Raw genomic sequence first — 14,322 nt, 5'->3', positions numbered from 1 at the left:
GACAAAATCAAAATAATTTTGATTTTTATAGCCATGGAAGGATGTCAACATAAATAAAATATTTCATAGTGGCTTAACAGAAACATTTTCTTCTTTTAACAGCCCTGGAAGGACTCATGCATAAGTGTACCATTTAACAGGGACTGAATTAAAATAATTCCTTCTTCTAACAGCCCTGGAAGGACTGTCTGCATAAATAAAATGTGCAAAGGGGCTTAACTAAAAATTTCCCTTTTATTGGCTAAACGAATTCGGGTTTCGAGTCGAAACCCGAAAACCCGAACCCGTTATGCTTGTTATGCCTTTTTTTTAATGCTTACGGGTTATCGAATCCGGGTTCAGATTGAAACCCAAACCCGAAACCCGTTATGCCATAAATTAATTTTTTTTTTAAAAGAACTGAAGACGAGTTAGCTCGACCCGTCTTCCTCCTCTTTTAGCGGCGGGCTAGGGTTCCGCCAAACCCAGCCCGCCTGCCCCTTAATCGCCGGCGACGAGCGCGCCGCCTGCCTCCGATGAACTCGCCGCCCGATGGCGAGCCCACCGGCAGTCGCACGCCGCTAGGGGCAACGCCGGCGGTCGCACGCTGCCAGAGGCAACACCAGTGGCCCAACCCGTCGGCCCTTAGGAACGGCGAGGAGTGGCGATCAGCATTTATGCCGTCTGCCGCCGGATGCAACGCCGCCCGACGGTGACTAACCGGGCGATCGCGCCACCCGCAAGAATCTGCCACCCGACGGCGATCATCCGGTAAGTTTTTCTTCCTTTTTTTATTTTTTTTTAATCGGGTGGGAGTGAGGCCATGGACAGCAGCTATGCCGGATCCTTTGTTGGCTCTCGATGCCATATGCCGGCCAGATCCGGCATTGGGATGGTCCGACCCTGTGACGGCCGGCCAAGCAACCATTGTCATGTCCCTGCGGCCGTGGTGGACTATCCATGGCTTGATGGACTGTCAAATAATAGGCCTTTTACCGTGATCTAGTTCTACCCTTTTACTGTGATCTAGTTCTAGAATGAACCAAGCTCTGATACCACATGTAAAAATCTATAAATAAGATCATAAATAGATCATGAAAGGGTAGCGTACCTGGATCCATGGATTTTCTGAATGATTAAAGCTTCTTTTCTCCCTCTTGACCTCTGTTAAAACATACGGTGATGGAGACCGATTTTGTGTTATCGTTATAGGCAGAGGGTGAGACCCATGAAATTATCCTTCCATCAAGGATAACGCAGCGTAAACTTCTCCATAAGTAGTTACTATAACCAACTAGTGATCACCCACGTTTAGTCATGTGGGTCAAAATCCAACAAAAGTTACACAAGTGGATTAACTGTATTAAATTTGCCAAACTTTTCTACAGATTTAAATTAAAGAGTTGGACTAAATGGAAAAATGACTTCAGAAACAACCTCAGAAATGGCAGAAACTGTAAGTATTCCCTCTCAGCTCCCTTTCATCTCATCCAATATAAAGAGATATTGGAGTTACATATATGGACTTGGAAAGGGTTGCTCTGGATGGACAGTGAATGCTGAAGCTGTGCAACGGAACAAGAGGCTCAATTAGAATTACATATATAAGCTATTTTTCTCCCATAAAAAGAACATGCACGTAAAGCATCTTGGCATCTGCATTTCATGAGATTAGGGCGTAGAAGACTGATCCATTCATGAATGGCGCAAATTGCACCAATCCATAATAGTTGTGAAAGAGCATTCTTTCAGAAATAATGGCTGTCAAAGAATAGAATTTAGTTAATTGTTTTCAAGCCAATCCATACGTCAGTGCATTGACGTAACGGGCAAGACCAGGGAAAGGCGACTTAGGGGCTGCTTTAGAGCGGAACATGATCTAAGGAGCACCATCTCGGCTCAATCTTGACTAGCGTGAAGCTTGGCTCAAGCTCAATTTGTAGTTAGACCAACCATTCTTGAAGTAGAAATATAGGCTTGAAATTAATTTTAACCTACGCCAAAAATAGATCTAGCTCGATCGAGCTCGGTTAGATTAATCTCAAGCATACATTAATTATTTAAATTTTGAATTTATTAAATGTTAATTTAGATCTGAACCAAGTTCAATAAGAAGTTGGGATTGAGCATTAATTGCTGCTTGAACTGAGCTTATTTCAAGCTTGAATTAATTTCTAGTTCAATTTAAGACTTTCAAGCTGATAAATTATACCCGTGTCCAACTCGATTCAAAATTAAACTTGAAGCGAGCTTGAAATAGGGATAAACAAATTGAGCTTACTCTCAACATTCCAGCTCAAAAGTGATTTCAACCTAAGCTTGATTGGTTCTAGTCTTGATTAAGCTTAGTTTATTATGACTATGGTTTAACTGGAAAGCAAGATAAATAATTGAGAATAACTTGCATATTTAGTATTTTTATCTTCACTCGATCATTATCTTAGTATCCTACTGCAGCTAACATTTACCTAGTATTATTTGGGTATAAAAAAATAAATATACCTTACTTTTTGGTTAATTTTGTTATTTTTTTTGTTGATGTTTTTACTAATCAAGTGGGATAAAAAATGAGGATAGTGGAATTCTAGGTACCATAGGAAACCAAACCCCAAAGTCTTGTCAATTGCCTAGGGTCACCACCCCCTACTTTGGGATATCTGAGGCATGGCTAGTGGTGACATTGTCTTCAGGGTGAAGCATGTCTTTAGGGAGGTCAATGGAGCTGCGTATTAAATAGCCTCCTTTATTGCAAATCACTCTGAAGGAGTTCTTTGGACAGGCAAAGAAGTGGTGCCCGGGCGCTTCGTAACTTGTTATATTTTGATTTTTTTAGATATATCCACACCAGACTAGTATGAGTCATCGGATGTAGCAAAAAAAAAATGATGGGCTTGGTTAAGCTTCTTTGTTCAATTAGAAACTAACATCAAATTTCACATGAAGTTCAATTCATAAACGAGTCAACTCTTGATAATTTAGATTTCTAAAAAAATTAACTAAAACACGATAAATAGGCTTGCTCATGATTTGGTCATTCGCTTTACAAATGAATCAACCTCAAATACTTGGTGTCAAGCTTGAATCAAGCTCCAATTGGGATTGAATACCTCTCTTATTCAATAAACCAAGTCAGAGCAATGTAAGGCCTAATTTTTACTTGTTTGCAGATCGTTTTATAAAAGAAAGTTTTCTAGAAAATGAAAAAAAAATGGTTATCATTCAGAATATCGATCTGTTTAGGTGCTCTTGATAATTCTAGGAACTATTGATTAAGTCTTATTTTTTCCCTTCTTTCTTGCTTCCTCGTTAAAGAGAAAGGAAGGAAAGATCCACCTAGTGAAGTCTCACGGGAGTCTTAAATATCATAACAAATAGTACATTCCAAGAGCTGAATAAAAGCCTTCAATGAGATCCGTGTGACCATTAGGCTCTTACCAGTCCAAAAGAGTTTGAAAAGGAATTCAAAGGCAATCTTCCCGGTGATGATCATTTAAAATTTTTTGAGTTGCGAGGATTTTGTGTTACGAAGATTCAGGTAAAACCTAAAGGCTTGCTCGATCTGCACCTTAACCTGACTGAATTTGACATATACCTACCGGTCAGGTAATATATTAGTATGAATAAACTGAAGCATTTGAACAGTCATGACATCAACCATAAGATCAGCTACGAGAAATGCACGCATCCTTTTTCTGCAACAAAATATAACTCCTGACGTTGCTTGTAATATAAGATTGTGGTGTGTTAAGCGGCCAGCTCGCTTTATATGTTTGTCTAAAGTCACATAGGAAATGTTTATACTTGGTACTGCAGCTTAGTGCTTCCTAATCCTCGTTGCTAGAATATGTTTGTTGTGATCTACTTTTTCAAGTTCCATGATGCTAAATCTGGATGAACAAAACACAATAATCAAATGTAATTACTGATCTCTAAGCAATTGGCATAATCTGCATCATAATAAGATTTCAAACATTGCATACAAATATTAAAATCGTAATTCCTGGGTAGTTAAATTCACTGTTTCACTTCCTTCACTAAAATGACTATTTCCAATTTCATGTTCACAAAATTTGAAGGGTACCAAATTTTCTCATAAACCAGGATACTTCATGAGTTCCAGTCGTCTGAGATGCCACCGGCCATTCAACATTCTTCATGACTCTCAGCAGTCTCAAAACAGGTTAGAAAGGCACAAATCAGAAAAATTGGCACTTTTTATTTGCATATAGCAGCACAAACACCAAGCTAGGACATACAGCAGCCTATTAAATGGTTACAAGATCAGGAATGAAATTATACTTAAGACTCGGCAATTTGTGCTCCTTTCAAACTGACCTATACACAAATAATTGGGTTACCAGCAGCTAGTAGATTTGTCTAATAGTACATGTAAAGGATAATGATTTACTATACAACATAATACAGATTTACAGATTAGACACTGCTAATCCACATGACATGAGGCCTGGAATGAGACCCAAGCAAATCTTTCACCACGGCTGCTTGATTTCATTATAAGCCGTATGAGTTGATCCTTCAATCTTCCAATGCCAGAGAGCTGTTAATTCCAATGTCAAGGCTTATTTGATAAAATAAAAGTAAGATAGCAACATAAGTCCCAAGAATCATAATATACAACAGACTTCAAAACACTGCACCAAAACTATTAATCAGCCGAACATATTACAGCAGTAATCAACATATTTGATCACCTTTATGGTCAGAATTTCCTTTTGTCGCAAGGAGACCAACTGCTAATGTTTCCACCAGAATTTACAAGGCAGGCAGTAGAGCACTGATGCAGATGAAAGAACAAAGAATCAGTGACCACCATCATAGGAAGTATGGGACCCCTGTCCTCGGCCCCCTCATTTGATTATTTTCCTCTGTTTCTGTGAAGAACTTCACCTCTCTTTCCTGACATCGAGAAGAAACAGTCAACTGCTAAAGACGATTCCGTTCACAAGTATAATTAATGAAACACCAAACATCATTTGAAATGGCCTCCACAACCCATGAGTCTGATTCAGTTCCAATCCCGATCAGTTTGAGTGCACAACTAAGATGTTGCTCTATAATTTTCATACTCTTAATTTCTCATATTGAAACTAAATGCAAAAAATTCAGAACCATTCAGTGACAGGCAAAAAAAGATGATAACCATGAGGAACAACTGCCAGAGTTGTACTATCATACCATATTCTCATTGAAGCTCAATATCGAAGCAACATTTCCACACCTGTAACAATAATTAGGTGCAGACCAGACCTGGACAAACCAGAAGATTCAGCAGTTACATTTCAGAGATTAGGATTCAGGAAACCTGAGCTGAACGGACAAATTTAGAACTAAAAAAAATTTCCCTAGGCTGGGTGATTCGATAAAATTAGATTGAATATCTCAGAGAATGAAAGCTAATAACTATAACTACATTCAAAGTGGAGTGGCACATTAGACTATCATGATTAACTCACAGTCACAAGGCCTTTGTCTTGAAACATGTACTTGAGACCTTCCTGGACAAGCTGATGTGCCCGACAAACAAGATCCAGATTGTTTATGTGATTGAACTGCAAGAAGCATGGGTGACTTTTGACGAGGACCGGTCAATTCAAGATGAAATCCAGATTATGAAACTAATGAACATTTTTATTTATACCTCTGCAGTCACCCTGGATCCAAAGAGCCAACCTGCGCCACGGGGACTGACAGCCCAAGTATCGATCTCCTCTGGGTCACTCCACATGAGATCACAAAAGGGGCCCTCATGAGGAATTTCACAATTGCGGTCAATAACTCTGATCTAAGTATCAAACAAGAAAGCAGAAAAATAAATGATAAGAAAATGAACCCAGAAAGAAAACTAATAGAAAACGTTTAGTGCATACAAAATGATCCCACTTGATAATAGAATTAAATTTCTTATTTAATATAATTATTTTTTGTGCACATGTAGACATGTAAACATGTAAACATAAGCATCAAGTCTTGTCCCAACTGTTTTACATTAACTTTATGAGCTGCCGAAAGTTCTTATTGACATAAAATAAACAGCTGTAAGAAGTTCAAATTATGGATTGATTACCATGTTGACATGCGTATGCTCTCTACCTCAGGACACTCGCACCCAGCTCCTAGAATCCATGTCTAATACTTATCCAAGTCAAATACAAACCAGATACATGAATAATTATGAAAACTTATTCATTGCAGTTTTTAGAAATTGGTAGAGAGTTAACTAAACAATGAGTTCAACCCATCATAATAATTTTTAAAATGAGGTTTTGATCTTATAAGAGATCGGTTGAGAATGTAAATATTTAAAAAATGATTTTGCAAATTGTCAATTTCTAAAATCCTTAAACTAACTGGAAAGTTTGATGAGAAACATACATTATAAAAGACCATAACAAATAATATCTTTTAACATTTTCCTTTATACAAGACTTAACATATATTTTTAGTTAACATTATTTTTTTTTCTATGTATCCTCGCCTCGTATCTCTTTTTTCTCCTCTTGCCGAGTCAAACACAGACACATATCCTAATCCGATTTAGTCATGTGTCCTAATCCAATTCTTGTGTCTGTGGTCATGTCCATGCAACATTGCTATCTAGTAATATATAGCGGGAAAGCCTTGTGGCCGGTTTCACATGGTCTGCCTCAAGGTTTCAGAGTTCACAAAATAAATAACTAAATAAACTCATAATCTCTTCTCTCTCCATTTCCCCTCTATTTTGAATTCGGTCTTGACGGGATAATGAGGGCCCAACGCCGATGATTTGAGCTATTGAATGTGATATACTATATCTAAGCTGTTTACTATCAAATATTCAAATAATCATATAATTTAGAGATCCTAGGCTATGTATTGAATCGTCAAAAGCGCCTATGTTCAGTGCTAACTGGACGACATGGGTCCGAAATCGATGATCCAAGCCATTAGATCTGATACACTATCTCTAAATTGCTTACTGTAAAAAAATCATGTGATTTGGAGATCTTAGCCTATGCGTCGGCCAATCAAAAATGGACAATTTAAATAATATGGAACAAATGCATATATTTTGACCAATAGATGCATAGGCTAGGGTCTTCAAGTCGCACGATCTTTTTTTATAGTAAGAAGTTTAGAAGTAGTAGATCACATCCAATGGCTTGAATCATCGGTGTTGGGCTCTCCGTCATCCAATGAGGACCGAACTTGCAGGTCCTATTATGTGGGCGCCCACACAATCACAATAGCTCATTCTATATAAGTGTATGTCTGTGTATAGCATGCAAACCCTAACCCATAAAAAAATTAAGAAGAAGAAAAAGAAAAACAGCCGATGCACATGGAATGCATGTGACTCTAGTAGATACATAAATAGATTAAAAGTATCTGTATACATGCATGCATGTGTGCAAGTTAACTCACCCCAACAATCCAACCAACCATCCCTATCATAAAGACCCCTCCAAAGTCCAATCACGACCATTTGTTCGCGTCTTCCCACCCACCAAGAACCCACACTTGAGTTCTCTAAATGCCATGAGCTGGCCGACAGCCCCATTAACTCTTGTCTGCCCCTTAGTGCCCATTGAGTCCCCTCCCTATGCACATATTTGTCAATACTTCACCTCATCACATGCAATTCACAACCCCTCAATGATTTTCTCCGCTAGCTACAAAACCATCGCTGACTCTGAAAACAGAAAATAAAATTCCTAAAACTGAAAATAAAAAATAAATTTACAATCAAATATTCAAAATTCTGATCACATAAAAAAATACAGCTTATGGTCTAAGTCACTGCATGCTGTTGTCTGCATATGCTTGTGTCTTCCCACCATAGATAGATATACAAGTTTTGAAAATAACAGAAGATTCTCTTATCTTCAAAGTGTAGATTGTGCCGAATGATGCAAAATCACTATGTCCCCAACTAAAGGATTTAGAAAATGTCAATGCCAAAGATAAAATTTCGACTAAAAAGATAAGAGACCAAAACCTGATCAATTGTTCGTATATCAGGCGAAAGACCACCATGGACACAGAGCACCTACAACAGTAGTGTATTTGGGGTAACTAGCATTAGAATAAGTAGAAAAAATGCATGCGGACATGTGCATCTGATTCTGTGTGTGAGAAAGTGGCTTACAGTTCCATCTATAATTGCTGACAGGGTAAGGTAGTCAAAAACATCAGTGCAATACCGCCATGCATTGGCATTCCCATATTTCCGCTGGCATTCATCATAAAAACCGTAGACCTAAGAGAAACAACATTTTTCATTAGCATATATCATATAGAAACAAGCTTGCATTGCATAATTTCGCATTAACAATTATGACTGCCAAAAAAACAAACGAATTCATTATATTTATTTCTGAAATGGAAACACAGAAAGGAGAAAATGTCATAACATCAGTACGAGAATTTGAAATCAACCATTAATATAAACACCTAGATTGATTACTGTAATCATGTGTAAAACACAAAGCAGAAGATGAGGAGAAAAACTGGTTCTCACACACCATACCTCCGCACCATGCAATCACCTTGAAAAGATCAGCTGTCATGTACAAATAAACAAACATCTTCTTACTTTAATCAGCCTTAATGAGCCTCAAATTCTTGATGACAAATGAACAATATGATAAACAGAAACAAACAGTGGGGTTGATGGGGATAGTGTCATGTACCTAACTTACACAAGGAAGAAACAGAAAAATTGGATAAGATCATAAGAAACCAAGAAAGAAATAAAGAAAATATTAAAACAGGAAGAAACCACGGCAAAAATTCTGACTTGTTCAACTCCGCTTTAAAATTGATTTGCTTCCATTTTAGGCTTTTGCAAACCTAATAATTGAAATTATCAGTTTGTTCCCTCTGAAGATTTCTCTTCAGAGAATTGGGAAACTTCAGTGAATTCCACCTTTGTGAGTGTCTGTTAGGTTGCAAGGAAAAGGTTCTAGAAAATTTAAGTTGTTGGGAAATTGAATTTCCCAGCTGTTTTGATGGTAGGAAAACTAAATTAATATAGAAATGTAATTTCCAACTTTGGCCTGGATAAACAAAGCAAGCAGAAAATTGAACTTTTCATTTTGTTTTCCTTTTCCAAAGATTTCCAAACAAGCAAACAGACCCTACTTGAAAAACTAAAAGGAATTCTAACAAAGAGAGCAGCAAATTTCAAAAGGTCTGGTCCAAATTAAAGCAGAATATGAATTAATGCTTGAGGACTACGTGCAGCATAACCATATGAAAGGGTCCTGATTAGGTTGATGATTCAACCTGGGGTCCAGACATTTGAATTTGACACCATTCAGCCAATTGTCAAGTCATGTTGAGGAGCTCTTTTGTTATTCTTATAAGAGGATAAGGTAATTATCCAAACATAGAATTTACATAAAGGAAAAACCAAATTGGGAAAGGCAGCAAGTGACCTGTCTAACCTCCAAAGAAACATCCTTTTTGAGTATAAAGGTGACACAATAAATACGAGGCAAAATCTCCAAGAAGTAAAATTATAAAGAATACCACCATAGTATTACATGACCATAGATCAAATGCTAAAACCTTTGAAGGCAGAAGAGCGTAAGATTTATGGATATACTTCCCCATAAATTGTTTGAGAACTCTAGTGCCAAAATGAACTTTTAAAAAACTAAATGTAGCATTTTTTTCTCAAGAAAAAAGCACATATAAATTTAAACAAAACCGTACAAACTCTTAGGTAGGTTGGTTTTTAATTGATTACAAAAGTAGAAAGCCTCATACACAAACCTAATGTATTGAAGATGCATACCACTGCAATGTGACAAAATAAATAGCCCACCAGATGTTTAAGATATTAAAGTAATGGATATATTAAATTTGACAGAAGGTGTAAATGCTCCATATAACAATTTGGACAAGGATGCTAATTATGTCATGGACTCAAACCTCACAATCATCATCCAGTATTACTTAAATTAACAGCATACCTGTGTTAACTGCCTGCTTTCATGATTCCCACGCAAAAGTGTAATATTTGCAGGGTATCTAATACACACGAAAACCAAAGAAACATTAGAAAATGACTTCACGTGCTAAGGAAAATGGCTGAAAGTAGTCCCAAAACATGAAAATAGGAGGCAGACAAATTTTACAAATTAAAAACGGCCCACCAAGCAAAAATATCAAATCATAAAGGCCATTGCAAATAGATGTAATAAAGATAAACCAAAAGATATAAAATTCAAGAATAAAGCGGCAAACAAAAGATAACAGTACAGAAATTGTGTTAGTATGGAACTATGCATTTTTCTTCAAAAGAAAAAAGAGTAGTATAAGGCAACAAAATTTACAAGAATCTAGAATCTAGCATAAGCCACAAGCTATTATTAGAACAAGCTGGAGAACAATTCTTCCAACAACTGTACTATAATAGAGCATATAAAAATAGACAATCATGTGATAGTGTCAACTCACAGAAGCAGTACTATGAAGACAAGAAGCACCAATTTCATACATCATCAGCTAAAAAACAACAGCAATCTGAGGTTAAATTGCAATTGTCATTTTACATAAAGAAATCTGAACATGTGATAGGAATGTCAAACATCAAAGAATCTCATAAAATCTGACAAATCAACATTACTGGAAAAAGGCGACAAGTCCATGCATATCAAGTTCAAATACGCATGTCAAGAATAGAATTCTGCAAAAAACTAGAATAGCTGCCCCTCATCTCAATGGCTTAAAAAGAGCAAGTTTGATGTATTGTCAGATCACACAACTCTTTGCCAGAAATGCCAATTGCTAATAGACTGATATCTTCTTGTTTTGATGACAAGTGTGAATGAAGTGACTGAAAGTCCCAAGTGCCCAAAAGCGTCAACTGAAAGTTTAGGTTGTTCCTTACTTAAAATAGCAGAAAGAATAGGAAGAAGAGAGGAGAAAGAGTGAACTCTGAGAGTAGAATCTAAGGTCGAGATAACACTGCCACATACTTATCCACAAGATGCAAAGATATAAGATAGAAGTCTTAAAAATATTTGGCAGACGATGTAAGCCAAGAGATATCAGAAACTCACCAATAACTAGATGGTCCTGTACTTGGAAGACTCCTCTAGTTGCAAAGGAGGGAAGGAAAGGTTCACCAGAAGGCATATTTCAAGAAAAGAAAAGGAAAGGAAAAAAAAGAAGAAGAACAAACTGACTTTAAAATAATAAAATAAAAGGGGGGGGGGGGGGGGAATTCCTATTTCACATTTTGATATCCTCTTTCTCACACCCATGCAAGCAAATGCACAGTAGTACTTGACAAAAAAAAAAAAAAGCAGATAGACAAAGAAGAGAGCACCGACAAGCATTGCTCTTGTGCAAGGGAATACCTGGCTTTGAGAAGCAAAAGAATTGTGAAAACTTCCAAACTGTTATATCCACGATCGACAAAATCACCCTGGCAGTAACATAGGTAGAATCTGAATCACCAGACGGCTTCTTCATACAGAGAACATTTTATCATCAATGCTACGATTGTTTGAAGAGCATGAGAAGTTTACCATGAAAATGTAATTTGTCTCGGGAACGTGACCTCCAGTCTGGAAGAGTTTCATTAGATCATGAAACTGTCCATGGATGTCACCACAAACAGTAACAGGGCTATTAACAGGCTGCACATTTGATTCCTCGATAAGAATCTCTTTCACCTGGAAAGGTTAAAGATATAACTCTATAAGAGTCTAACAGAAAAATAGTAGTTCCAGTTCTATGCATGATGAAACCTCTAAAAAAGCCAAATTGGGAAAAAGACAGGTCAGGGATGAATAGACAATATTGGTCTTTCTTCAGAAAAATATGTTGGTATCAAAGGTTTTAAAACTGATGATAGAGTTGATATGCAGTTTAAGTGTCAGATTTTAAAAGGAAAAAATGATACCATGCAGATATTAGCATTTTTAGACCTTGACAAAGGTGATGACTAGAGCACATTTCATAGTATGGATTTCCACTTCCTTCAACAGGAATGGAACCAAAGTTGGATGGAAGTTACTTAGCATGCAAAAATCGCTATATTCCAGTAACACTTAAAGATAATATCTTGTTCAATAATACAATATCCAAATAAGAATTTCTCAATTTATAATAATAAAAAAATACAGGAACAATTAACTAATATGAACACTACATATATCTTCTTTCGAACATCAAGGAATCAAACCAAGCTAAAATAAGTAAATTAAAAGGCCACATATTAATGGATTAGCTATTGAGGTGCCTCCTTAAGAAATGACAGAGAAAACCAGAATCAAGAAATTGTTTTAGTTAACTGATTGCAATAAGCATTATCAACTATATTCACAAAGCTTCGTAATCAAGAAAATTTGCTTTCTGAAATATGACCTACGAAGCCATAATTTTTTTATTGACATAAACACTTCTTAATCTGGCATTTTAATATTATTTCCTAACCACTAACATCAACCTTGTTCAATTTTCACCAGGACTAGACTAGAATGACAACAACCTACTTATCAGATGAAATTGCAATATCTCATAACATTCGTGGATGGATCTCATTTCATATTCCTACACAATGTTATAAGATTCATCCACCTAAAAGCAAGGTTTTTAATTCTCAATTTATCAGTTATCTCAGTGGGTGTCCAAGACCAAGAATAACCAAGATCTCGGACAACATGGGAAGTGGGGAAATTTGGAGAGAACCAAGATTTTCTGAGATCTCGGCTGATATTTTTGGACCAAGGTATTGAAATTTCAGCTGAGATGACAAATCTGTGATTCTATACTTAAGCATTAATTTCATGATTTATTAGTTAAAAATTATTTAAGGAATGATTGCATTATTGTATCAGCTGATGTCTCGTATTTTATTTGTTCATATTGGAAGAGGTAATATGCCTGGTATTTTTATATATATTGTACCAGGAAGTGGCCGCTATCGATACAGACCAATATCTCGGCTGAGATGAAAACCTTACCCAAAAGGCAAAACCAAATCCACAATTTTGAATAATGTATGGCATATTCTGTTTTGAAGATCAAAGATAAAGGTCAACTAGCATGGTGAGAATAAAAGATTTAGAAGCCAAAGCACATTAGACCCTCTAGAAAGATATCAAAATGACTGATAAAAAAAAAAGAATAGTATTCGAACAAACACATGGCATGAATAGCGATTAAAAAAAAAAAGAATATGTTCGTTGTATTTTATACTGAAGGCTCCCATGCGTTCTGAAACATATCCCATACATAAAAAACATGTACTGAATGTGATCTTTCTTCAATTTAATCCCTCTTCTTTTTCTGGGGGGATAAAGGAATTCTAGAATCTTGTACATATCCAAGTAGTGTACTTGTGCATGTATGTATACATGTCCAGGTTTGCTTCTCGCAAGGAGGGTGATAACATTTGTTCTCAATTCAGAAGGAGACTAAAACTACGTGCATGTGCATGGAAAAGAGGCCTAAACACTGTATCAACCCACCATTCCCCTCATAACAGATGGGCCCCAGACGTCTCCAATGCGAGCATTATATCAAGAAGAGGAAGTTTGTGATTTATGCAGCCTCTCTCCTAGACACACATATGCAGGCACACCATGCTCCATTTATTATAATATTGTCGTTTTCTACACAAGTTAGCAGGTACCCATGGATTGTTAACTGTTCAGGTGCCATTTCTCGAATTATGCTTCAATAGATGACACCTCCCACACCATAGATTATATTTTACAGAAAAAAGGGTCACACATACAATCACACAACCACTTCTCTAGACCCGCACAAGAACTGACGGCGTACTGCATGGTGCATACCTATTAGCTTATGAAATCTTTTAATTAAAGTAATCATAGTCTACTGCTAGAAGAATGGCGTGTTAAGGACGCGAAGGGCTCGAAAATCATTGAGTTTTCGGTGCTTGAAGTGTCTATCTGTTAAGTGATAAGTTTCATTTAAACTGCAGAAAAATAATATAAGCTGCAACAAAATCACATGGAACGTTTTTCTTTTTGTAATCTAGGATTCTCAAAGGGAATTCATTTTTCTAAATTTCCACCAGATAGGCTTCCAGATTCAAGAACAGAGCACAAATAAACAACATGGAGGCGAACGACGCCGTAACTACGCATCAAACCCTAAGCTCGAAGAGAAACGAGACGCCCAAACTCAAAGAGGAATGCCCTGGAGAGAGAAAGAAAGGGAACGTACGTATTCACAGAGAAGCTGGAGCTCGTTTTCCATGAGATGCTGGCCTTCCTTGACCTTGGAGATCCACAGATCCAAGTCCATGGCGACGTTGATTTCGAGGCGGAGAGAGATCTGAACTTCAAAAAAAATAAA

At 36.9% G+C, this 14,322-nt stretch overlaps 1 protein-coding gene across 10 annotated transcripts; it reads right to left on the bottom strand.

The window, feature by feature from the left end:
* Positions 1-4,175: 4,175 nt before the first annotated feature.
* On the bottom strand, positions 4,176-14,322 carry LOC103721558 (phytochrome-associated serine/threonine-protein phosphatase-like). Of its 10 annotated transcripts, none has more exons than XR_015967900.2 (11): positions 14,191-14,322; positions 11,520-11,666; positions 11,349-11,416; positions 9,957-10,014; positions 8,126-8,236; positions 7,976-8,026; positions 5,639-5,782; positions 5,454-5,568; positions 5,176-5,247; positions 4,692-4,896; positions 4,176-4,537 (listed from the first exon to the last, which is right to left on the bottom strand). XR_015967900.2 is itself a non-coding variant. In XM_088702704.2 (10 exons), exons 1-10 carry the CDS (start codon positions 14,269-14,271, stop codon positions 5,061-5,063), a joined length of 855 nt encoding a protein of 284 aa, XP_088558830.2. In that variant the 5' UTR covers positions 14,272-14,322; the 3' UTR covers positions 4,176-5,060. The 10 variants fall into 10 exon arrangements, 4 of the variants coding, with proteins under 4 accessions (XP_088558830.2, XP_038981745.3, XP_038981744.3 ...); XR_015967899.2 differs by having other exon boundaries at positions 4,692-5,087; positions 5,454-5,549; XR_005511660.3 differs by having other exon boundaries at positions 5,454-5,549.

The sequence above is a fragment of the Phoenix dactylifera genome, chromosome 1, assembly GCF_051530095.1.
Source record: "Phoenix dactylifera cultivar Ajwa chromosome 1, Ajwa_hap1_PhDact_Kaust_v1.1, whole genome shotgun sequence".
Taxonomy (NCBI): domain Eukaryota; kingdom Viridiplantae; phylum Streptophyta; class Magnoliopsida; order Arecales; family Arecaceae; genus Phoenix; species Phoenix dactylifera.
Note: the sequence above shows the minus strand (reverse complement) of the source record. Positions and strands in the feature narration are given on the sequence as shown.

What these genes read in the sequence shown, in the direction of transcription:
- LOC103721558 (XM_039125817.3), bottom strand. Translation starts at nt 14,271, where the DNA reads ATGGACTTGGATCTGTGGATCTCCAAGGTCAAGGAAGGCCAGCATCTC. An exon ending in CAGCAATTATAGATGGAACT is followed by an intron (nt 8,027 to 8,125) that starts GTAAGCCACTTT and finishes CTACTGTTGTAG; the next exon opens with GTGCTCTGTGTCCATGGTGG. An exon ending in TGAGCTTCAATGAGAATATG is followed by an intron (nt 5,001 to 5,175) that starts GTATGATAGTAC and finishes GAACTGAATCAG; the next exon opens with ACTCATGGGTTGTGGAGGCC.